Below are 26,271 nucleotides of genomic sequence, written 5' to 3' on the forward strand. Positions count from 1 at the left end.
TGATGCTGTGTCGTGGCTCGTTTTTTGCGGGACAAGATGACGTTTTCAGCGGTACCATGGATATTTATATGCGTCTTTTTGATCGCGCGTTATTGCACTTTTTGTTTGGCGGTATGATAATAAATCATTATTTTTTGCTTCGTTTTTTATTTTTATTTTTTAAGGGGTTCGCTAAAGGGGTTAACTAATGGGACAGTTTTATAGGGCAGGTCATTACGGACGCGGCGATACCTAATATGTGTACTTTTATTGCTTTTTTTTTATTATTATTTTCAAAAAATGAATTTATTGGGGAATATTTTTTTTTTTTTTTACTAATTTATTTGGCGATTTTTTTAAATTTATTTTTACTTTTTTTTAATTTTTTTTTTACTTTATTACATAGTCCCAGGTGGGACATCACTGTCCTGTGACAGATCGCTGATCTGTCACATCACAGATCACTGTGACAGATCAGCAATCTGTCACAGGCAGTGCACAAGGCTTCCTCATGCCTGCGCTTTGCAGGCACTGAGGAAGCCAGCTTCCCCAGGCCCCCGAAGGCCCCCGTCGCCATCTTGGATTCGGGGGCCTGGAGGAAAGGAGCCCCCCGCAGCAGCGCTGCACATTGCGCTGCCGTGGGGGGCTCAGGGAAGCACGGAGGGAGCCCCCTCCCTGCCGATGCTTCCCTTTAACTCCCGGTACACCGCGATCGCGTTTGATCGCGGTGTGCAAGGGGTTAATGTGTCGGGGGCGGTCCGTGACCGCCCCTGACACATTGTGCCGGGTGTCAGCTGTGATAATCAGCTGACACCCGGCCGCGATCAGCGGCGCTCACCACGTGGGCGCCGCTGATCGCGGTAGACGTACTATCCCGTCCCCGGTCATACGGGCCCGGGTACCGTGGACGGGATAGTACGTCTCATGTCAGGAAGGGGTTAAAGTCAGAAAACATTACAGGTACATTTTAGCAGCTAAACCATTTAGGCTTGCCACGCTACACGTCCAATATCTGAAACAAAGTAGGCAAGTTTATCCCTCATTTGGGCAACTTCCACTGTAGTCCTCAGGGTGATCTTCCAATGTTCATCAAGATCTAAGTTGGGTCGCTCTTTTGCCAGGATGTAATTGTGCAGAACAACACACGCTTTCACAACCTCAATTGTCAGATTGATGTTTGTTCCCAATATGCGCCATTTAGATACCAGCAATCCAAAGGCACACTCTACAGTTCTTCGTGCCCTTGTGAGTTGGTAGCTGTAAATTCGTTTGGTGTGATTCAAGTCCTGACTTGAGTGCGGTTTTATGAGGTTGGCACACATTTGAACGCCTCATCCCCAACCACAACAGAAGGCATTGGCAGTGTTTGGAAGAAGTGTTGACTGTGGAAAATTGAAATTATTCCCAAACATTGGCCCATGTCAGAGTTTTTGAAAGTCTGTGAGTCATTTCCTCGTCCAAATGAGCCAACGTCCACGGCGACATCTGCAATCCCAATGACAATAGAAAAATATTTTTTGTAATTGAAATACTCCGATCCACTTCCAGCAGGTTTCCTAATTCGAATGTGTTTGCCGTCCACAGCCCCCAGTTAGGAAAACTAGAAATGTCCTGGAATTTTGCTGGAAAAATTCCTCATGCAGAACATCACATAAAGCACGGCAAGTGTCTCGAATAATCCCAGAAAGGGTGGACACTCCAATCCGAAACTGAAAATGTAGACCTGATAAGGTCTCTCCAGTAGCCAGGAATCTGCAGAACAGAAAATTGGAAAAAAAAAAATCAGTACATGGCTTTTATAACCATTAATGACAGGTGTTTCTTTTTCAAAATGATGTACCTCAGGGTCACCAACAGACATTCTAGATGTAGTTGTGTGTCCTGCCTGGTGATGGATCCTTGGACACGTAGCAGCAAGTGATGGAAGCTCTGTTCTGACATTCTCATGTAGTCGAAAAACTTCTGAGGGTTTGGACGCAGCTCGGTGTACAACGAGTGGTAGGCTCCACAGCTCTCTCGGAATTCAACGATGGGGTGTTGCCAGTAGCGACGACGACTTCTCCGTCTTTCTCTTTATTCTTCACAAGCAAAGGCAAGAGCCAATTTCAAGTCCAAATTCAGATTACGATAGAAGCTCTCCATGCCAAGATCCATCTTGCAGCTGGAAACAGCAGCAAAAGACGAGGATTTCATCTGTACAAGTGTCTATATAGAGAATTTCCATGGACACGCCCATTGGACGTGGCTGGTGTCAAGGAAATTCTCCTGGAAAAGCACTGTCCTATCAAACGCATGCACATAAATAATGCAACCGCAGCTTTTGTTGGCGTCACGCGTAAGCTGAAGCGGATAAAACACTGCGCTGCCATGCACATGATCCGCTGCGCACATATACGCAAATGGGAACTTAGCCTTAATGACATGTTTCATGTTGATCACTTTAATGAATATTGGACTACATTGCTGATGGAGCCCTCCACCTAATGTGTTGTGTAAGTGTATAACGTACAGCTGTCATGCAGTGTAATATCATACACATATTACAGCCGTGTCCACCTCCATCGCCAGGTACTCATGGGGTGCAGCGGTTACTGAACTCATTGGCGACAGTCTCCATTTCACCAGGCCTGGCGAGAGCGACGTGACAGTTCTGGAAACCAAGATCTAAGCCAACCACCGACATGTTGATGAACTGGAGAGCGGCGCTAGGAGAGCTCTGCGGCTGCTGTAGAGCAGCGGGAGTCCCCCTCCCCCAAGCAGTGGTATGTGCGCAGTAATCCCTGGCACTAGAGGTCGTTTTGTTCAATACTTCCTGTCTCTTTCTAGGGAAAGGCCGCAGAAAACTGCATGCTCTGGGCGCCGGACGTGACATTTTGTCTGTTGTCAGCGGCTTCCTGAGTGCCCGGTCTTGCCGGAAGTGACGCTCTTTTCCACCCCTCTGGGTCATTGGTGCGGTCCTGTTTCCGGCGTGTCCTTGAGCTGTGTCCCGACCATGTTATCTCGCTGTGTGGCCCGGGCTCTTCGGTGTCCCGTTAGCAATGGTCGGCTGGTGAGTTGTGAGATAAGGTTTGACCAGCAGCCGGGGATAAGGAGCAGATGCTGTGTCCTGTCAGTGTCACCTGGGCAAGGACTGCACCGCCCTGGATATCCTTCCATGTATCCCCCCATACCTCCCATGTATAATACCTCCCACGTATCGTTCCCCCTGTACCTCCCACGTATCGTTCCCCCTGTACCTCCCACGTATCGTTCCCCCTGTATCTACCACATACCATTCCCCGCCATACCTCCCACATATCGTTCACCCTGTACCTCCCACGTATCATTCCCCCTGTATCTACCACATACCATTCCCCCGCCATACCTCCCACATATCGTTCCCCCCCCCCCCGTACCTCCCACGTTTCGTTCCCACCATACCTCCCGTGTAGAACCCCCATCACCACCGTACCTCCGGCGGCTCTCTCCCCCTGACCACCGCACCTCCGGCGGCTCTCTCCCCCTGACCACCGCACCTCCGGCGGCTCTCTCCCCCTGACCACCGCACCTCCGGCGGCTCTCTCCCCCTGACCACCGCACCTCCGGCGGCTCTCTCCCCCTGACCACCGCACCTCCGGCGGCTCTCTCCCCCTGACCACCGCACCTCCGGCGGCTCTCTCCCCCTGACCACCGCACCTCCGGCGGCTCTCTCCCCCTGACCACCGCACCTCCGGCGGCTCTCTCCCCCTGACCACCGCACCTCCGGCGGCTCTCTCCCCCTGACCACCGCACCTCCGGCGGCTCTCTCCCCCTGACCACCGCACCGTTTCCCCTCGCGTATCGTTCCCCCCCCCCGTATCTCTCGCGTATCGTTCCCCCCCCCGTATCTCTCGCGTATCGTTCCCCCCCCCGTATCTCTCGCGTATCGTTCCCCCCCCGTATCTCTCGCGTATCGTTCCCCCCCCGTATCTCTCGCGTATCGTTCCCCCCCCGTATCTCTCGCGTATCGTTCCCCCCCCGTATCTCTCGCGTATCGTTCCCCCCCCGTATCTCTCGCGTATCGTTCCCCCCCCGTATCTCTCGCGTATCGTTCCCCCCCGTATCTCTCGCGTATCGTTCCCCCCCCGTATCTCTCGCGTATCGTTCCCCCCCCGTATCTCTCGCGTATCGTTCCCCCCCCGTATCTCTCGCGTATCGTTCCCCCCCGTATCTCTCGCGTATCGTTCCCCCCCCGTATCTCTCGCGTATCGTTCCCCCCCCGTATCTCTCGCGTATCGTTCCCCCCCGTATCTCTCGCGTATCGTTCCCCCCCCCGTATCTCTCGCGTATCGTTCTCTCGCGTATCGTTCCCCCCCCCGTATCTCTCGCGTATCGTTACCCCCCGTATCTCTCGCGTATCGTTACCCCCCGTATCTCTCGCGTATCGTTACCCCCCGTATCTCTCGCGTATCGTTACCCCCCGTATCTCTCGCGTATCGTTACCCCCGTATCTCTCGCGTATCGTTACCCCCGTATCTCTCGCGTATCGTTACCCCCCGTATCTCTCGCGTATCGTTACCCCCCGTATCTCTCGCGTATCGTTACCCCCCGTATCTCTCGCGTATCGTTACCCCCCGTATCTCTCGCGTATCGTTACCCCCCGTATCTCTCGCGTATCGTTACCCCCCGTATCTCTCGCGTATCGTTACCCCCCGTATCTCTCGCGTATCGTTACCCCCCGTATCTCTCGCGTATCGTTACCCCCCGTATCTCTCGCGTATCGTTACCCCCCGTATCTCTCGCGTATCGTTACCCCCCGTATCTCTCGCGTATCGTTACCCCCCGTATCTCTCGCGTATCGTTACCCCCCGTATCTCTCGCGTATCGTTACCCCCCGTATCTCTCGCGTATCGTTACCCCCCGTATCTCTCGCGTATCGTTACCCCCCGTATCTCTCGCGTATCGTTACCCCCCCGTATCTCTCGCGTATCGTTACCCCCCGTATCTCTCGCGTATCGTTACCCCCCGTATCTCTCGCGTATCGTTACCCCCCCCGTATCTCTCGCGTATCGTTACCCCCCCCGTATCTCTCGCGTATCGTTACCCCCCCCGTATCTCTCGCGTATCGTTACCCCCCGTATCTCTCGCGTATCGTTACCCCCCGTATCTCTCGCGTATCGTTACCCCCCCGTATCTCTCGCGTATCGTTCTCTCGCGTATCGTTCCCCCCCCCCCGTATCTCTCGCGTATCGTTACCCCCCGTATCTCTCGCGTGTCGTTACCCCCCGTATCTCTCGCGTATCGTTACCCCCCGTATCTCTCGCGTATCGTTACCCCCCGTATCTCTCGCGTATCGTTACCCCCCGTATCTCTCGCGTATCGTTACCCCCCGTATCTCTCGCGTATCGTTACCCCCCGTATCTCTCGCGTATCGTTACCCCCCGTATCTCTCGCGTATCGTTAACCCCCCGTATCTCTCGCGTATCGTTACCCCCCCGTATCTCTCGCGTATCGTTCTCTCGCGTATCGTTCCCCCCCCCGTATCTCTCGCGTATCGTTACCCCCCGTATCTCTCGCGTATCGTTACCCCCCGTATCTCTCGCGTATCGTTACCCCCCGTATCTCTCGCGTATCGTTACCCCCCGTATCTCTCGCGTATCGTTCTCTCGCGTATCGTTCCTCCCCCCCCCGTATCTCTCGCGTATCGTTACCCCCCGTATCTCTCGCGTATCGTTCCCCCCCGTATCTCTCGCGTATCGTTCCCCCCCGTATCTCTCGCGTATCGTTCCCCCCCGTATCTCTCGCGTATCGTTCCCCCCCCGTATCTCTCGCGTATCGTTCCCCCCCCCCCCCGTATCTCTCGCGTATCGTTCCCCCCCGTATCTCTCGCGTATCGTTCCCCCCGTATCTCTCGCGTATCGTTCTCTCGCGTATCGTTCCTCCCCCCCCGTATCTCTCGCGTATCGTTACCCCCCGTATCTCTCGCGTATCGTTACCCCCCGTATCTCTCGCGTATCGTTACCCCCCGTATCTCTCGCGTATCGTTACCCCCCGTATCTCTCGCGTATCGTTACCCCCCGTATCTCTCGCGTATCGTTCCCCCCCGTATCTCTCGCGTATCGTTCCCCCCCCGTATCTCTCGCGTATCGTTCCCCCCCCGTATCTCTCGCGTATCGTTCCCCCCCCGTATCTCTCGCGTATCGTTCCCCCCCCGTATCTCTCGCGTATCGTTCCCCCCCCCCCGTATCTCTCGCGTATCGTTCCCCCCCGTATCTCTCGCGTATCGTTCCCCCCCCGTATCTCTCGCGTATCGTTCCCCCCCCGTATCTCTCGCGTATCGTTCCCCCCCCGTATCTCTCGCGTATCGTTCCCCCCCCGTATCTCTCGCGTATCGTTCCCCCCCCCCCGTATCTCTCGCGTATCGTTCCCCCCCCGTATCTCTCGCGTATCGTTCCCCCCCCCCGTATCTCTCGCGTATCGTTCCCCCCCCCCCGTATCTCTCGCGTATCGTTCCCCCCCCGTATCTCTCGCGTATCGTTCCCCCCCCTCGTCGTATCGTGCATCGCTCCCCCCCCCCCCCTCCCCACCACCACCACCGTGGCTCCCCCCTGTAGTGGTGGCAAGTGGGGTTCATATTTGTGGGGTTGATGTCACCTTTGTATTGGCTGGTGACATCAAGCCCACGGCTTAGTGATGGAGAGGCGTCGATAAAGACAAAGCCAGAATATAGTCCTTTAGGCTGGGGGGGTCAATATCCATGGCCTCTTACCAGCCTGAGAATTGCAGCCCCCAGCTGTCAGCTTTAGCTTGTCAAAAATGGGGGGACCGCATGTAATTTTTTTTTTTTTTTTTAAATTTATGTAAATAAATTTAAAAAGCTACATGGGGCTCCCTCTATTCTTGATAACCAGCTTTGCTGAAGCTGTCAGCTGAGGGTTGCACCCCTCAGCTGTCAGTTTTGCCTGTCTGGTTATCAAAAATATAGGGGCACCCATGCTGTTTTTTTTTATTTATAGCGCAAGTGCTCGCTGATACTCTCATCAGCCGCTGTCCTCGCTGTTGTCGCTTGAATATAACTCATCATTCGATCAGCACAAGCAGAGGAGAATGATGAGTGGACTTGAGTGTCGGGAAACAGCGCCAAATGTACCACTGCTTCTCAGGCGCCAGTACGTGGCAAATGGATGACATCCCTGTGTGTCATCAGTTTGCAGTACGTTGTGCGTGATGCTTGTAAAAACTGACATGTTACACTACGCTAAGTTCACACGACGTCAGCTTCAGCAGGGAGACCTGCCGGTGAAGTAGTATTGCTCCGAGTTTCAGTGGTGGTCCACTGACTCTGTGGAATGACTTCGCACTACTTAGCCAGTTCTGTAAAGGGCTATCAGTAAGGGTGAAAGATGCCTTAGCCCTGTGTGAGACTCCAGTTTCCCTTGAGACTGCCATGTCTCTGGCTATCCAGGTGGATCCCCATCATCGCCAGAGAGATAGACACCCCCAATGTGTCGGATGTCCGGGGCCAAAGGAAACCTGCTCTGAGTAATCTGAGGAACCCATGCAGTTGGGTGGAGCAACTCGTTCTGGAACGCAAAGGGGAGAATATTTTTACTGTGGTAGAAAGAGAAGGACATGTGCCCACAAAATGACCCTATCTCACGGTAACCAGCTGCTGGAAAACTAAGGAGCCCGTGTTGTGGGGAGGTTAGCAACCTAGGTGTACATATCTCCTGCATGAGTAGGATACAATATTTTTTCTGCCTGGGGAAATCCAGCTGGGCAAAAATAAGGTGGTTATTCCTGCATTTCTGGACAGTGGGGTGGGGTTTAACTTGATCAATGCTAGGTTCATCCAGGGCCTTGAACCACATACTGTCCAACCCTGTACCCATAATCGCCATCGACTCTGCATCCGTGAGTCAGGGGTATTTTACTTAAGTCAACCGAAGGTTACATCTACAGGTTGGGTCCATGCACTCAGAAGGTACTGGCTATTGTGTGCTAGATGATCTGGCCTCTCCTGTCGTTCTTGGACTTCCTTGGCTCAGGCCGGTTTCACATTTGCGCTTTATAGCTCAGCGACGGCCTGCGCACGGCCACCGCTAAGCCCCGCCCCCTGCCGGCTCCCTGCCCGCCCCTTCCGGTCATCGCCGCCTACTAGCGCACTTGGGCGCTTGCAATCTGCGCACCCTATCTTTAGCATAGGGTGCGCAAATCGTGCGCTGGCTGTGCGCTAGCAGGATTTTGCTGTGCGCTGCGCACTTTTGAAGGTGCGCCGAACGCAGCATGTTGCATTTCGGCGCGCACCTTCAAAAGTGCGCAGCGCACGGCAAAATCCTGCTAGCGCACGATCTGCGCACCCTATGCTAAAGATAGGGTGCGCAGATCGCAAGCGCCCATGTGCGCTAGTAGGCGGAGATGACCGGATGGGTCGGGCAGGGAGCCGGGCTTAGCGGCGGCCGTGCGCAGGCCGTCGCTGCGCTATAAAGTGCAAATGTGAAACCGGCCTCACTCTGCACAACCCTGTGGTAGGTTGGCAGACTCGTGAAATGGTAAAGTGGAATGAGTATTGGCAAGGATACTGCTTGGGCACCTGGCTTGCAAGGGTGGATACCTAGTCTGTGCCTAAATACCTGTCTTACTGTGCGGATTTGTTTTCGGAGCAGGGGTGCCAGGAACTTCCTCCCCATTGTCCTTATGACTGCGCCGTTAATCTTGTTCCTGACGTCAAGCTGCCAAAGAGCAGAATATATGATATATCTGGTCCTGAGTGGCAAGCCATGAAGGACTTTCTTGCTGACAGTTTGGCAAAGAGTCGTCTGAGACCATCCTTCTCCTCCATTGCTGCAGGATTTTTCTTTGTAAACAAGAAAGACTGGGCTTACACCCCAGCCTAGATTTCCACGAACTCGATCAGATCAAGGTCTGGGATCCGGATCCGCTTCCTCTCATCCTGGATCTCTTTAATAAGATTATAAGAGCAAAATAGTTTTCTAAACTGGATCTCAGGTAGTCATATAATCTCATTCATATTAAAGGGAACCTGTCCCCCCCCAGGGCGTTATTAACTAAAAGAGCCACCTTCAGCAGCACTGAGGCTACGTGCCCACGTAGCGTTTTATTCCGGACACTAAAAACCGGACTCCTTCCCAGAAATCGCGCATTTTTTTCCGCGCGATTTCACCGCGATTATGTTCGCGATTTTGCCGCGATTTTCGCGTGCGATATTCAAGCACTTTCCAAGCGATTTGAAGCATCGCTTGGAAAGTGATTGACAGGTTGGTCACACTCGTCAAACATAGTGTTTGACGAGTGTGACCAGCTTTTTACTATTGAGGCCGCCTATGTGGCATCAATAGTAAAAGATAGAATGTAAAAAATAATAAAAAAAATAAAAAATCGGGGTATATTTACCTTCCGACGTCCCGCGCTGCCATCCCGAGCCTCAGCGTTCCCAGTAATGCCTTGCGAGACCTGTGATAATGTTGGTCTCGCGTTACTATAGCGATCTCACGAGACCACGTCATTACAGGACCTTGCCGCAAGGCATTACTGGGAACGCTGAGGCCGGGAATGCAGCGCGTGACGCCGGAAGGTAAATATACCCCGATTTTTATTTTTTATTTTTTTTACAGGGGTTTGTTACCCAGGGCCTGGAGGACAGTCTCCTCTCCTCCACACCGTGGGTACCAACCACACATTAGACGCTTAACTTCCCGCATGGTGGGCATAGCCACATGCGGGAAGTAAGCGATTCTCATGCATTCCTATGGGTGCGGAATCGTGGCAATTCTTTGCGATTCCGCACAAAAGAATAACCATGCTGCGATTTTTTTTCCGCAATGCGATTCCGCCACGGAAAAAAGCGCAGCAATAGCACAGCATGTGCGGAATGCCATAGGTATGCATGGGGGGGGCGTTCTATACACGATTTTTAAACGTTTTCGCAGCGTTTTCGCGCCGAAAAATTGCTACGTGGGCACACAGCCTAAGGCTGCATTCTGTGAAGGTGGCTCTTCTGTTTCTGAACCACATTAACGCCAAAATATAGACTTTTATAAAGAGTTCCTCATACTTTGTAGATTGTGAGCCTTCGCGGGCAGGGTCCTCTCTCCTCCTGTACCAGTTATGACTTGTATTGTTTAACATTATTGTACTTGTTTTTATGTATATCCCTCCTTACATGTAAAGCGCCATGGAATAAATGGCGCTATAACAATAAATAATAATAATACCTGCATTCTGTCACAGAGGTATGGAGTGTCCCTCTGTTTAAGCCGCCTCCCAGCTGTCCATCAACCCCCCCCCCGCTCTATAGCGTCCCTGCACCGCCTCCTTCTTTTGTATTTGCCATTACATGTTGTCGGGCGCCTGCGCTGTGACAACAGTTCTCGGGCATGCGCAGTGCGTGCTACCCGGGAACTGCCATCAGGCAATCGCGCCTGCGTGTTTCTGCGTTCCCAGATCCCGCCCCGCAGTGTGTTATAAAGTATTCACACTGTGGGACTGGAGCCTCCGCAACACGCTGTGCAGGCGCCCGACAACATGTAACGGCAAATACAAAAGAAGGAGGCGGTGCAGGGACGCTCTAGAGGGGGGTTGATGAACAGCTGGGAGGCGGCTTAAACAGAGGGACACTCCATACCTCTGTGACAGAATGCAGGTATGAGGAACTAATTATAAAAGTATATTTTGGCGTTAATGGGGGTCAGAAACAGAAGAGCCACCTTCACAGAATGCAGCCTTAGTGCTGCTGAAGGTGGCTTTTTTTTAGTTAAAAACGCCCTGGGGGGGGTGACAGGTTCCCTTTAAAGAGGGGGATGAGTGGAAAACTGCTTTCAATATGCCTGAGGGACACTATGAGAACCTTGTGATGCCATTAGGGTTGACTAATGATCCCGCCGTCTTTTGGCGCTTTGTAAATTATATCTTTAGTCACCTGGTAGATTGCCACATATCTACCTATTTTGATGACATATTTATTCACCTGACCTTGAGTCACATCAGGTGCATGTCAGGCAGGTCTTAGATACTGGGAGACAAATTATTTGTCAAACCAGAGAAATGTATGCTCTCAATTGAGGATATCACTTTTCTGGGATATGATTTATCGTTCACCGGTTTTTGTATGGATCCGACGAAAGTCCAGCCGCTACTGGATTGGGATCATCCTGAGGATTTTATGGCATTACAAAGGTTTTTGGGTTTTACCAACTACTACCGTAAGCTCATCAAAAACTTTTCAGTAGTTGCCAGACCTCTGACTGATATGATAAGGAAAGGGACAGACTTTTCTCTAAGTGGTCCAGTCTGGCCAAGAAGCCATTCTATACCTTTAATGAGTGTTTTACATCTGCGCCGAGTCTCGTACAGCCTGACGTCACTCAGCCTTTTATTGTAGAAGTTGACGCGTCTGAAGTGGGTGCTGTCTTGTCACAGGGCGCGTCTCCTGGTAAATGGAGTCCATGTACATACTTGATCTAAAAAAAAAACTCATGTGCGGAGAAATTCACATCAGGAACAGGGAACTCTTGGCAATCAAGTAGGCCTTTGAAGAATGGCGTCTTTTACTGGAGGGAGCAGTTCATCCGGTTATGGTAATCACGGATCATAACAATCTGGTAAATCTAGAGTCTGCAAAGCGTCTAAAGGGCATGTCACACTAAGAGATATCGCTAGCAATATCGCTATAACTAGTGACGTTATAGCGATATTGCTAGCGATATCTCTGTGTCTGATACTTACCAGCGACCGGCTCCCCCGCTGGTTATCGCTGATCGCGCGAGAACGTTCAGGACTGTTTCTCGTCGTCAGCTTCCTGTGGCGCTTCCTGCTGTGAGGACGAGCGACGCGTGGAGCCGGGCGGGAGGACGCAGGATCACCTGGTGTGACAGGTAAGTAGCGATCCCCGTCCCCAGCGATGTCGCTAGTGAGATCTGCCTATGTGGCAGCTCACTAGCGACCACTTAGCGATGTACCAGCGATCCTGACCGCGTCATATCGCTGGTCGGGATCGCTGGTACATCGCTAAGAGTGACAGTACCTTAACGCCTCAACAGGCAAGATGGGTATTGTTCTTCACCAGGTTTAACGTTTTGGTCACACATAGGCCGGGTGCAGTTTATTTCCAAATTTTGGAGGGTGTTTTGCACTTGTCTGGGAATCCATCTGTCACACTCTTTAGCATTTCACCCGCAATCTAATGGGCAAACTGAACGGGTTAACCAGAATCTTAAGACTTACCGTATTTTTCGAACTATAAGACGCACCGGACCATAAGACGCACCCCAATTTTCAGACGGAAAATAGGGAAAAAAATAATGTGTCAAATGGGGGTCCGTCTTACAGTCCGAATTCAGCTTACCTGGGAAGGGATCCGGCACAGGTGAAGGAGTAGTCACAGGGGTCATTCAGTGGTCCAGGCTCGTGCGGTGGCGGCTCTGTGCTGGGGCAAGTTGGTTGTACTGGGGCAGCTGTGCTGGGGCTGGGGCAGCTGTGCTGGGGCAGGTGGGCTCTGCGGGGCGGTGGTGGCGGCGGGCTGTGCTCCGGTGCAGGGGCGGCGGCTCCGCCGGCATTTCCTCGCAGCCCGGAGGCCCCCGCACATCCCTTGCTGGCCGCCGCCATGTTGCGATGGACGCCGGGAAGATGGCCGCCGGTCTGGGGACGGCGCATGCGCAGGTTAAGATCTCGTCCCGAGATCTCGGGGGACGAGATTCAAATCTCAGCAACGAGATCTCATCCCCCAAGATCTCGGAACGAGAGCTGAACCTGCGCATGCGCCGTCCCTGGACCGGCGGCCATCTTCACGGCGTCCATGTTCCCGGAGGCCACCGCAATATGGCGGCGGCCAGCAAGGGATGTGCGGGTGCCTCCGGGCTGCGAGGAAATGCCGGCGGAGCCGCCGCCCCTGCATCGGAGCAGAGCCCGCTGCCACCACCGCACCGCAGAGCCCCGGAGGTTAGTATATTGCGACCATAAAACACACCCCCCACTTTCCCCCCAAATTTTGGGGGGGAAAAGTGCGTCTTATGGTCGGAAAAATACGGTAAGTGTTTTGTGTCTGAGAATCAGGAGAATTGGGTTACCTACTTACCACTAGCAGAATTTGCTAGTGAAGAAGGGTATGTGAGTACCAGTAACAAATAATTGTTGTCATGAGTTTTCTAGTAAGTCCCCGTTTTTTGGGTTTTTTTTTTGGAGCATATGGGTTTCATCCTCAGTTCAGCTCATTTAATAGGAGTCGTTCTTCTGGTGTATCTGAAGAGGAACAGTTTTCATCAATTACGTCGGTGTGGCAAGGGGTTATTGATAACTTGAGGAAGATGGGGTCCAGATAGGAGTGTGGCTGATCGGAGACGTTAAAGGGAACCTGTCGCCTCATTTTGCCGCTATAAGATGTGGCCACTGCCTTTTGGGGCTTATCTATAGCATTCTATAATACTGTAGATAAGCCCCCCCCCCCCCCCCCCGGTCTGACCTGAAAGAGAAGAAAAACAAGTTTTGTTATACTCACCTGGGGGCGGTCTGGTCTGATCGGTGTCGCGGGTCCAGCGCCTCCCATCTTCATACAATATCGTCATCCTGAAGTCTTCAAACAAAGGTTGGACAGACATCTGTCTGGGATGATTTAGTGAATCCTGCTTTGAGCAGGGGGTTGGACAAGATGGCCCAGGAGGTCCCTTCCAACTCTACGATTCTATGATTCTATGTGGCACACTCTGATAAACCTGGTTCTGAGGTTGCAGGGGTCCCTCGTAGAAGGTGGGTTACTATCACGGATTTACCGTGACACAGAGGAGCCAGAAGACTGCAGCGTCTTATTTCTCCTATTACTGCACTGATTAGAAGCAGTTCACCTTCATATTAAACGGTGTGAGGTTCTTTTGGCAGTGCAGGGGTTAATCTGCTCTGTTTAGCGCTCCTGGAGCTATGGCTCTTAGGCCTCTTTTGCACATCAGTTTTTTGGCGTCAGTCGCAATCAGTCGGTGTGTCAGATCGACGGATCCTTCACAGATTGTGAAAAACTGATCCGTCGCATCCGTTTTTTTTGTTACGGATCCGTCGAAAGAATAGGATACATTACCTGTGGTAGCCTCTTCCCTTTGATTTTCCCACGCTTCAGAGTTCACTCCAGGTCAGGCTGTGAGGGGGCGGAGATTCAGTGACGTCAGCGCTAGTCACTGAACCTCTGCTCCCAGCATCTCATTGCTCAGTACTTTACACCTGGGGTGGTCGCATTAGCACCGCTCCCAGTTGTAAAGTATTTACCCCTCAGATATGGATTACGGCGTGGGACTTGACTGTTCGCCAGACAGGTATGGGTATATTGTTGTTTTTTTATTTCTTTCAGGAGTTCGAGGGCTTCGATTGGATTAGGAGAACAATAAAGATGGAAAACCTGTGTGTTTATTTCATTAAAAGACTTTATTATTATTGTGTGTGTTTATTTAACTCTTGAATGACTCTAGGATTAGTAATGGATAGGTGTTTATTGACACCTCTCCATTACTAACCTGGGCTTAATGTCACCTTACAATAGCAAGGTGACATTAACCCCTTATTACCCCACTTGCCACCGCTACAGGGCAAGTGGGACGAGTCAGGCAAAAAGCGCCTTTTCTGTGCAGCTGGGGGGGGGGGGGCAAGATCAATGGCCCCTTACCTGCCTGAGAATACCAGCCCCCAGGTGTCTGCTTTAGCAAGGTTGGTTGTCAAAAATGGGGGAACCCCACACCGGTTTTTTTTAATCATTTAAATCTTTAAAAAAAAAGCATTGGAACACCTCCATTCTTGATAACTAGCCTTGCTGACAGCTGAGGGCTGCAGCCCCCAGCTGTGAGATTCGTCTAGCTAGTGTGGTACAGTAAAGGGTGTTTTACTGGATGGAAGATATGTTTCTCCTAGCAGATTAATGTTTGGCCGGGTTTTTCCTTAAAGACGGGACCTGCGATGTCAGGGTCACGTGATCAGCCCATGTGATGTCTACCTCACTGGTGGGAGGGGTTAGGCCCTATGTAACGGAGGTTGGTAAATGCCACAGTGTGAGTGTGTTTCTGGAAACTACAGGGACTTGTGTGGACGCAGCCTGCAACTTGTATATAGGATTCCCGTGCTGCAGGACTGTTGCAGCAAGACTCGGAAGAACCCTGGGAATGGCACCTGGCGGATGCCGCAGGACCTGGCAGCCGCTTAGTTACGCCCGTCCTGTGCAAGAGGTGAGTCTGGGACCAGTGGTTCTCCAAGCTGGAGTATGTGTTTTATTTCCCTCATGTTTTGTTAAGCTGCTGGTTACTGAGTGACATTAAAACCACTGAAGTTGGACTTTATGCCTGTGTGTTGCCTCGTTACTGCCGCCCAGCTATTGCCTATCAGAGCGAATCCCTACAATTGGTGGACTGAATGCGGGCACAAGCAGTGAGGCCAGGCTGTTTTTATTTTTGATTTGCACCCCAGCCTATGTCCTGGGTGAAACGAGTGGCAGAGACCCAGGCGGGGAACTTTCCAGAAATGGAGGCCACGGTAAAAACGCTTGTAGAGACCATGCGACAGCAGCAGCAGGCTATGCAGCAGCAACAGGAGGCCATGCGACAGCAGGCTATGCAGCAGCAGGCTAACCAATCAGCTGTTGATACAGCATATCACGTCAGCGCAGACCAAAGGAGCTGACCAGGGAATCCATGAGGTCCGGAAAGCGGTTCGTATAGCGATTCCCAAGATGGAGAAATCGGACGATGTGGAGGCATACCTGGAGATGTTTGAAGGAGTCGCTGAGAGAGAGAAGCTACCCCGGGACCATTGGGCGAATATCCTCGCTCCGTTTCTGACCCCAGGACCTTTGAAGGCGTATCAGGACCTACCCACCGAGCAAAGGGCGTCAAGGGTGAGCTACTGGCTCGTCTTGGGGTAAATGTGTTAGTGCGGGCCCAGCGGGTACACCAGTGGGAATTTACCTCCTCCAAGCCGGCCCGGTCCCAGTATTACGACCTGTTGCACCTGTTACAAAAGTGGTTGCAGCCTGAGGTGTTGTCCCCCACAGCCATGCTGGACCGCATAGTGACTGATAAATTTTGGAGGGCTTTGCCCCACTCCCTCTAGACATGGGTCGGTCAGGCATCCCCTACTAATGCCATGCAGATGATAGACCTCATAGAAAGGTATGGGGCTACCAAAGAGTTACAGGGAGGGACCCCTCGAAAGGTGACCGGAATGTTTCCTAAATCCCCGCCCCTGGTTCGGCGAGCGGAGCCCAGGAAGGCCGATCAGGACTTATCTGGGGAAGTAAGGAGCCCAATAATCTGCTGGCGGTGCCAGGAACCAGGTCATATGAGAGCTGATTTCCCCCACCTGACTGAGCCCATGGACACCAATTTTGGGTACCGCCAGTCCCATTATGCGGAACCAATGTGTGCAGTGGGTACCCCGAAAGGCCCCAATATGGAACATTTGTGTCAGGTGGAAGTGGAGGGCACCCCAGCTGTGGCCCTATTGGACTCAGGGAGTCTTGTAACCCTGGTGCGAGCCAGCTGGATACACACCAGCGAGTATACGGGTCGGAAAATTGGGGTGTTGTGTATACATGGAGACTTAAAAGACTATCACACTGCACTAGTGGTAATCAGCACGCCAGCAGGGAGGCGTGCCACGAGGTGGGGGTGGTGACTAATTTACATTATGAAGTGATAATTGGAAGAGACTTTCTGTTGTTTTCTGTGCTGTGGCCGTCGGTTGTCCCGTCCACTGAGCAACTGCTGGCACCAGAGGCAACCAGGTTACATTCTCCAGAAGGGGGGCATGAGCCTGGTGGCCCGGAGGAAGAAGTGCTGGCGGTAGGAATAACCTTCCCTTCGGTGGAGGAGGGGGAGAGTTCTCCCATAGAAGACTTGCCGCTGGGTCCCGAGTTGTCGGACTTGAATGTATCAGGTGATAATTTTGGTACAGCGCAACTCCGAGACCTCACTTTAGCCAGGGCCAGAGAAAATGTACTGTTTGTCAATGGGGAACCCCAACAACCTGGAGCAGATACGGTGTTTCCACGCTTTGAGTTGAATCAGGATTTGTTGTACCGAGTGGAGAAAATACGTGGGGAAGTGGTAAAACAGTTACTGGTTCCTCAGACATATCGAAGGCTGGTAATGGATTTAGCGCATGCGCATGTACTTGGGGGGCATTGGGGCCAAAAGAAGACCCTCGACTGAATTCTGCAGCAATTTTACTGGCCAGGGGTTCATGAAGAAGTTAAACGGTACTGTAGCTCCTGTCCAGTATGCCAGGTAACCAGTCCCCAGCCTCACTTTCGGAGCCCTTTGGTGCCTTTGCCAATTATAGAGGTACCCTTCGAGAGAGTGGCCATGGATCTGGTGGGGCCTCTCAATAAGTCGGCAAGGGGACACCAGCACATTCTTGTAGTTCTAGACCATGCTACCCGATATCCTGAGGCCATTCCTCTGCGCCACACAGCTAAGCTTATAACAAAGGAACTCATGGGTATGTTTTCACGGGTGAGAATTCCGCAAGAGATTTTAACAGACCAGGGAACCCCTTTATGTCAAAAATTATGAAGGAACTCTGCCGGTTGTTAAATGTTAAACAGTTGCGTACCTCGGTCTATCATCCCCAAACAGATGGTCTGGTAGAAAGATTTAATAAGACACTGAAGAGCATGTTAAAAAAGGCAGTTTCCAAAGATGGGAAGGACTGGGATCTGTTATTGCCATATTTGTTATTTGCAGTGCGGGAGGTACCTCAGGCATCTACGGGGTTCTCGCCCTTTGAACTATTGGACGGCAGACATCCACGGGGCTTACTAGATACAGCCAAAGAGGCCTGGGAGAACCAACCTACTCCCCACAAAAGTGGGATAGAACATGTTGCAAAAATGCAGGAGAATGGAGACAGTCCTACCTTTGGTCCGGGAACATATGGAGGCAACACAACGGTCACAGAGTCAGGTCTATAACCGGGAGGCTCGGGTAAGAACCTTTAGCCCTGGGGATCGAATTTTGCTGCTTGTGCCTACCGTAGATAGTAAATTTCTCGCAAGGTGGCAGGGACCCTACGAGATCATGGAGGTGGGACCAGTAGACTACAAGGTACACCATCCAGGTCGGAGAAAGCCAGAACAGGTTTACCATATTAATTTGCTTAAACCCTGGAAAGATAGAGAGCACCTTGGTGGGGATAGTCCGCTGCCAGCGTTTCAGATGGAAAATGATCCATTACCTCGGGGCGAGACAGGAGAAGCCCAACCCGCGGTCAAAATTGCAGATACTTTGCCTCCTAAACAGGTTCAGGAGGTCCGGGAGTTCATCAGCCGAAATACAGATGTTTTTTCGGAGCTCCCTGGACGCACCTCCCTAATCCAACATGACATTGTCACAGAGCCACAGGCCAAGGTCCGATTAAAGCCATATCGAGTGCCTGAGGCCCGGCGACAAGCCATCTCAGAAGAGGTAGAAATGATGCTACAGTTAGGGGTCATAGAAGAGTCTCAGAGTGAGTGGGCCAGCCCAATAGTTCTAATACCCAAGCCTGATGGGTCTCTAAGATTCTGTAATGATTTTAGAAAACTCAATGACATTTCAAAGTTTGACGCCTGCCCCATGCCCTGGGTTGACGAGTTGATAGAACGCTTTGGGCAAGCACGGTATTTTATAACTCTGGACCTCACAAAAGGTTATTGGCAGGTACCCCTAACAGAGGCGGCGAAGGGAAAGACGGCGTTTATAACACCTGAGGGGCTGTTCCAGTATAAGGTGTTACCCTTTGGGTTGCATGGCGTTCCAGCGGTTAATGGATATTGTTCTCCGTCCCCATCGCCGCTATGCCTCAGCCTATCTAGATGATATTATTGTGTTCAGCACCGATTGGGAAAGCCACTTAGCAAAAGTACAGGCAATGGTAGACTCCCTGCAACAAGCAGGGCTAACTGCCAACCCAAAGAAGTGTTTCATAGGGTTGGAGGAAGCCCGGTACTTGGGTTATGTCATTGGGAGGGGAGTTCTCAAGCCCCAAGTGAACAAGGTCGAGGAAATTCAGAACTGGCCCTGTCCCCTCACAACAAAGCAGGTAAAGGCCTTTTTGGGTTTGGTGGGATATTACAGGCGATTCATTCCCAACTTTGCAACTCTGTCCGCGCCTTTAACAGATTGTTTAAAAGGAAAAAATCTGTGATGGTCCACTGGAATGATCGGTTAGAGGAGGCCTTTACAAAATTAAAAGGGGTACTGTGTGGTACACCAGTCCTGATCACTCCAAATTTCAAAAAAGAGTTCGTGGTGCAGACTGATGCCTCTGAGATAGGCCTCGGTGCCGTGCTGTCTCAGGAAGTTAACGGGGAAGAGCATCCCGTTAGTTTCCTAAGCCGGAAGCTTACCCCAGCTGAAACCCGGTACAGTATTGTGGAGAGAGAGTGCCTGGCCATCAAGTGGGCACTGGAATCGTTGCGCTACTATTTGCTGGGGGGAACATTTCGGTTGGTGACAGATCATTGCCCTCTTACGTGGATGAGTCAAGCTAAGGAGAGGAATGCCCGAGTCACCAGGTGGTTCCTGTCCCTGAAAAACTTTTAAATTTTCAGTAGAACATCGTGCAGGCAGACTACAGGGGAATGCAGATGCCCTGTCCAGAGTTCACTGTATGTCATTTGTCCTCCAGAGTTCACTGTATGTCATGTGTCCACCCCTCTAGGGTTGAACATAGGGGGGAGGTATGTGGTACAGTAAAGGGTGTTTTACTGGATGGAAGATATGTTTCTCCCAGCAGATTAATGTTTGGCTGGGTTTTTCCTTAAAGACGGGACCTGCGATGATGTCAGGGTCACGTGATCAGCCCATGTGATGTCTACCTCACTGGTGGGAGGGGTTAGGCCCTATGTAATGGAGGTTGGTGATTGCCACAGTGTGAGTGTGTTTCTGGAAGCTACAGGAACTTGTGTGGATGCAGACTGCAACTTGTATATAGGATTCCCGTGCTGCAGGACTGTTGCAGCAAGACTTGGAAGAACCCCGGGAATGGCACCTGGCGGATGCCGCAGGACCTGGCTGCTGCTTAGTTACGCCCGTCCCGTGCAAGGGGTGAGTCTGGGACCAGTGGTTCTCCAAGCTGGAGTGCGTGTTTTATTTCCCTCATGTTTTGTTAAGCTGCTGGTTACTGAGTGACATTAAAACCACTGAAATTGGACTTTATGCCTGTGTGTTGCCGCGTTACTGCCGCCCAGCTATTGCCTACCAGAGCGTATCCCTACACTAGTTATCAAAAATAGAGGGAGACCACGCCATTTTTTTTTTTTATTTACTAGATGAAGAGCCCGGCGTTGCCTGGGCATAGTAACCAACTGTGGATAGTTATAACAAATTATAATGATTATATTGCACATAAAAACATTTCACATTGTATATTCAACACTACAGATTTGCAACACAAATTAACTAAACGATTACCCTAGTATTGATAGTATTTTATTTTCAACTCATTCAAGAGCCTTTTGATAAACAACATGTGTTTCTGTGTATCTAACCCTATCCTGTGTGATAATGTCTGCTGAGCTGTGTATCTAATCCTATCGTGTTACTGACTGCTCAGCCGTATAGCTAATCCTATCCTGTGTGATACTGACTGCTGCGCCATGTATCTAATCCTATCCTGTGTGATACTGACTGCTGAGCTGTGTATCTAATCCTATCCTGTGTGATACTGACTGCTGAGCCGTGTGTCTAATCCTCTCCTGTGTAATACTGACTGCTGAGCTGTGTATCTAATCCTATCCTGTGTGATACTGTCTGCTGAGCCGTATATCTAATCCTATTCTGTGTGTGATACTGTCTGCTGAGCCGTGTATGTAATCCTATCCTGTGTGATACTGTCTGCTGAGCCATGTATCTAACCCTATCCTGTGTGATACTGACTGCAGAGTCGTGTATCTAATCCTATTCTGTGTGATACTGTCTGCTGAGCCGTGTATCTAATACTATTCTGTGTGATACTGTGTGCTGAGTTGTGTATCTAATCCTATCCTGTGTGATACTGACTGCTCAGCTGTGTATCTAATCCTATCCTGTGTGATACTGACTGCTCAGCTGTGTATCTAATCCTATCCTGTGTGATACTGTCTGCTGAGCCATGTGTCTAATCCTCTCCTGTATGACACTGTGTGCTGAGCCGTATATCTAATCCTATTCTGTGTGATACTGACTGCGCAGCCGTGTATCTAATCCTATTCTGTGTGATACCGACTGCTGAGCCGTGTATCTAATCCTATCCTATGTGATACTGCCTGCTGAGCTGTGTATCTAAACCTATCCTGTGTGATACTGACTGCAGAGCTGTGTATCTAATCCTATCCTGTGTGATACTGACTGCTCAGCCATGTATCTAATCCTATCCTGTGTGATACTGTCTGCTGAGCCATGTGTCTAATCCTCTCCTGTATGACACTGTGCTGAGCTGTGTTCCTAATCCTATCCTGTGATACTGACTGCTGAGCCGTGTATCTAATCCTATCCTGGGTGATATTGACTGCTGAGCTGTGTATCTAATCCTATTCTGTGTAATACCGACTGCTGAGCCGTGTATCTAATATTCTGTGTGATACTGTCTGCTGAGCCGTGTATCTAATCCTATCCTATGTGATACTGCCTGCTGAGCTGTGTATCTAAACCTATCCTGTGTGATACTGACTGCAGAGCTGTGTATCTAATCATATCCTGTGTGATACTGCCTGCTGAGTCATGTGTTTAATCCCTCTCCTGTGTGATACGGACTGCTGAGCCGTGTATCTAATCCTATTCTGTGTGATACTGTCTGCTGAGCCGTGTATCTAATACTATTCTGTGTGATACTGTGAGCTGTGTGTTTAATCCCTCTCCTGTGTGATACTGACTGCTGAGCTGTGTATCTAATCCTATCCTGTGTGAAACTGTCTGCTGAGCCATGTGTCTAATCCTCTCCTGTATGACACTGTGCTGAGCTGTGTTCCTAATCCTATCCTGTGATACTGACTGCTGAGCCGTGTATCTAATCCTATTCTGTGTGATACTGACTGCTGAGCCGTGTATCTAATCCTATTCTGTGTGATACTGCCTGCTGAGCTATGTGTTTAATCCTCTCCTCTGTGATACTGACTGCTGAGCTGTGTATCTAATCTTATCCTGTGTGATACTGACTGCTGAGCTGTGTATCTAATCCTATCCTGTGTGATACTGGGCTCCCCCTGCAGTCTGTGTCAGAGGGTGGTCTGTGTTGGCACAGTAATAAATTGTGTTATTTCCAGCTTTACAGAAGGAAGATAACACCATAGAAATGATAAGAATAATAGGCCTCAGTTACCACAACTGTCTACAAAGAAAACTGTTGCTGATAGCAACCAATCACAGCTCATTTTTCATCTTTTAAACAGCTCTGGGACAGAGTGGCGAGTTTTGAGTGGCGACTTTTATGTGGCGAGGTTGGTGTATGTGTGGTGAAATGTGTGCTGAGGGTGGTATATGTGTTGAAGCACGTGGTAGTGTGTGACGCATTTTGTGTGTGTGTTCATATCCTCGTGTGTGGTGAGTATCCCATGTCAGGGCCCCACCTTATCAACTGTGCGGTATATACTCTTTGGCGCCATCGCTCTCATTCTTTAAGTCCCTCTTGTTCTTGTTGATCTGGCAGCTGTCAATTTGCCTCCAACACTTTTCCTTTCACTTTTTCCCCATTATGTAAATAGGGGCAAAATTGTTTGAATTGGAATGTGCGGGGTTAAAATTTTGCCTCACAACATAGCCTATGACGCTCTCGAGGTCCAGACGTGTGACTGTGCCAAATTTTGTGGCTGTAGCTGCGACAGTGCGGATGCCAATCCCGGACATACATACATGCATGCATGCATGCATGCATGCATACATACACACCCACATTGAGCTGTATATATTAGATATTCAGCGCAGGAGCGGCAGATAAATACTCCCATCTGCCGCTCCTGCTTTCACTGCAATTCGTGGTAGTAGGTGTCGGATGATGGGATCAGTTGTCCCATCAGCTGACCCCAGTGAGAAGAGGTAAACTGAGCATGCTCAGTTAAAAAAACGGAATCATTCGCCAGATTCCGTCATGTGACGGATCCGTCGCCCATAGGCGTCCATTCTAGCAGACAGCATCGGATCCGTCGCCATCCCATTTTCCGACGGAGAAAAAAAACGTTAGGTTGACCGTCGTCTCCGTCCGACGGACAAAGAATTTACGACGGATCCGTCAAACGACAGATGAAACGTGCGGCCATCCATCGCAATCCGTCGCTAATGCAAGTCAATGTGAAAAAAACGGATCCAGTGGCATCAGTTGCTGGATCCTTTTTTTTTCTCAAAATTCGACGAATTGTGACTGACGGCAAAAAAACTGATGTGTGAAAGAGGCCTTAGGCCTTTTTCACACATCCGTTTTTTCTTGTCAGTTAAAATCCGCCAAAATTAAACGGACCGTTGAATGCAGAATTTTAAAGGAACCGCAGTCCGAGAGAGAGAGAGAATTTTTTCCGTCCGCCAGGATTTCAGGGTTAAAATTCTGAGTGAATTCCTTCCTCCGGACATGCGCACTGTAAAATGCGGATCCTGCAGTGGAAAAAAACGCTGCAAGGTCCGTCCAGGCATGTCGGCGGCCGAAAAAAATTTGGCAGATCCGCAAAAAAACGGATCCAACGGATGGCGATCCGCCAGTAATGCAACTCAATGGGGGAAAAAACGGATCCGCAGAAAAAAATGGCGGATCCGTTTTTTTAAAAATCTGGCGGATTTTGACTGATGGTCAAAAACGGAAGTGTGAAACAGGCCTTAGCTGTGCACTGTTAGCCACTCCCATCTCCTGGGCCCTGGCAAGCACTCATTGTCAGAACAAGTTTTTGCTGCATGTCTGAAGGCTGTTAGTTATTGGAGAAGGCGGTTGGTGGATTTATGCAACTGTTGCTAGGTTTTGAGTGTGTGATTCTTTCTTTTCCTACTTTGGTTTAACCCCATCCTTCACTCACCGGTGTTTACCTCTTTTGTTTATGTGAGTATATTTGTAATTTTGGTATTTTTCATTTCCCATGTTCGTATTTCCTTGTTAGTCTGTGTGGTGTATTATGGTACACTACTACTCCCCTCTTCCCTGGGTGGAGGAAGGGTACAGACTGAGGGCAGATTCAGGAGCTAAGTCAAGGTACGTTGCCCCGGTGTCTTCACCATGAGAAGCAATCTGGGGAAGAGTGCGAGCTAGGGCACCCTTAGCGTTAGGGACAGGGAAGGAGCCCCTGGTCCTGGGAGATCTGACAAGTGTCGTGATACCATGTGTGTTCCTCCCCCATACCTCCCATGTGTGTCCCTTTTCCCGTCGCATCCCTGTCATACCTCTAATATAGGAACTTAATATACCCTATGTTCACACCACCCCACCTGGTTGTGTTTATGGCTGTTGGTGGGTTTTTCCACCTGTCCTTTATAGCTGGTTACAGTATCTTATCAAGCTGTTTTTTGTGTCTGCAAGTTACTGACATTCTCTCCTTTCTTGCAGGGCCCAAAGACTGCTCGTCCTGTCATACGTGAGTAGATCTCTTCTGCTTTTCGCTCTTCTTGTTCTTCTCCTTCAGTCTCTCAAATGTTTTGTCTTTCAGAGATAGCGGTGAGCCGTGTCTTATCCACCAACGATCGTGGGATTCTCCCGTAAGTGTGGGGCGGAGACCTGTGATGGTTGTGTGGGGGAGACCTGTCAGGGTCTCGTGAGGGATGAGAAGACCTGTGGGGGGGGTGGGGAGAGACCTGTTTGGGTCGCGGTGGGGAGAGGCCTGTGGGCGCGGGAGGGGGAAGAGAGAGACCTTTCAGGGTGGGAGGGGAAGAGCGAGACCTGCGGGGGGAGGGTGTATGTGTGTGTTGCGGGGGGGGGGGGATGTGTGAGATCTGTGTGGGTTGCATCTGGGGGGAGGGGGTGAGAGACCTGTGTGTGTGACTGGTGGGGAAGGGGGACCTGTGCATTGTGCGGGATGTGGGTCATGAAGACCTGTGTGGAACACGTCGCAGGTGGATAATGGGGTATTGTGTCATACGGGGGTGAGATAGGAGGACTGGTGCAATCACAGCATTGCTGGTCTCTGATTCTTTTCTCTGCAGTGTCTCTCTTTTTAGCCTCCATGCTGCCAGGTTTTACCGGACATCAGCGGTCTGCAGTAAGTGTTGTACACGGCGGCTCGACCCTCCTGTCCTCTTCAACTAATCTCCCTCTCTTTCTGGCAGGGCAGGACGTGCTGACTGTGAACACCCCCGCATTCGCAGAGTCCGTCACAGAAGGAGATGTCAGGTGGGAGAAGGGTGAGTGACATGATCTCTGCAGGGTGCTGATTGTGGGATATGACTTGCATTATAGGTGGTGGCGGAGGGGTCCTGTAAGTGTCACCCGGGGCAGTGATATATGCAGGCTATGGTAATCACTGATCAGTAGAGATGACATTTGTTTTCATGCAAATCGAATTTGAGTCAAATTTTATGACATTTGAATGTCCGGCAAGTCTGAACAGTTTGTGATTTGCTAAAAGGATGCACTGCGCCTGCTTACACATTGCACAAAATTGCATCAGACACAGAAAACTGGCACCACCTGAGCTGTAGCCTCCTTGTAATTCCTTTCAGCTGTCACATTACACAGTATGACTCTGCCAATCAGATGGTTCTGTCTGAGCCTCTCTAAAAGTGAGGCAGGGAATGTAGCAGACATTTTATAGTTAATTTGGATAGTGAGTTTATTAGAGCTCAGCAAATGTGCTGTATAACTGCAACAGTAAAGAACATGAGTAGTTATTTGGAAGTAATCATTAGGGGAGGTGACTGTTCAGTGATGGTAGAGCTGCATCTGTCCTGTTAGATTTCAATCACAATTAAAGGGAATCTGTCCCCTGGTTTTGGTGGGCTATTTAAGTGAGGTCTGTCCGGTCCGATGGGCGGTGTTTCGGATCTTTGCCGCCTCCCCATCCTTGGCCGCCGTCCGCAGTTTTTTCATGAATAGGAGTAGGTGTCTGCCATCTTCCGCGCGTGCGCTGAGCCTTCTTGGCCCGCGCGTGCGCTGAGCCTTCTTGGCCCGCGCGTGCGCTGAGCCTTCTTGGCCCGCGCGTGCGCTGAGCCTTCTTGGCCCGCGCGTGCGCTGAGCCTTCTTGGCCCGCGCGTGCGCTGAGCCTTCTTGGCCCGCGCGTGCGCTGAGCCTTCTTGGCCCGCGCGTGCGCTGAGCCTTCTTGGCCCGCGCGTGCGCTGAGCCTTCTTGGCCCGCGCGTGCGCTGAGCCTTCTTGGCCCGCGCGTGCGCTGAGCCTTCTTGGCCCGCGCGTGCGCTGAGCCTTCTTG

The 26,271-nt window shown here is 50.9% G+C and overlaps 1 protein-coding gene across 3 annotated transcripts in view; it reads left to right on the forward strand.

Moving 5' to 3' along the window:
• Positions 1-2,645: 2,645 nt before the first annotated feature.
• The window catches only part of DLST (dihydrolipoamide S-succinyltransferase), a 44,135-nt gene continuing 20,509 nt past the window's right edge, over positions 2,646-26,271 (forward strand). Inside the window, exons 1-5 of one of the 3 annotated variants that reach the window (XM_073586921.1) lie at positions 2,646-2,741; positions 24,460-24,487; positions 24,560-24,608; positions 25,053-25,108; positions 25,176-25,250. In XM_073586921.1, the coding sequence (XP_073443022.1) occupies positions 2,661-2,741; positions 24,460-24,487; positions 24,560-24,608; positions 25,053-25,108; positions 25,176-25,250 (289 nt within the window). In that variant the 5' untranslated portion in view covers positions 2,646-2,660. Of the gene's footprint in view, positions 2,742-2,896; positions 3,029-19,796; positions 20,010-24,459; positions 24,488-24,559; positions 24,609-25,052; positions 25,109-25,175; positions 25,251-26,271 lie in introns of those variants that run through there. The other 2 variants (XM_073586930.1, XM_073586911.1) reach the window with 2 other exon arrangements.

Source organism: Dendrobates tinctorius, unplaced genomic scaffold (genome assembly GCF_039654945.1).
Source record: "Dendrobates tinctorius isolate UK_male_01 unplaced genomic scaffold, ASM3965494v1 ptg000010l, whole genome shotgun sequence".
NCBI lineage: Eukaryota > Metazoa > Chordata > Amphibia > Anura > Dendrobatidae > Dendrobates > Dendrobates tinctorius.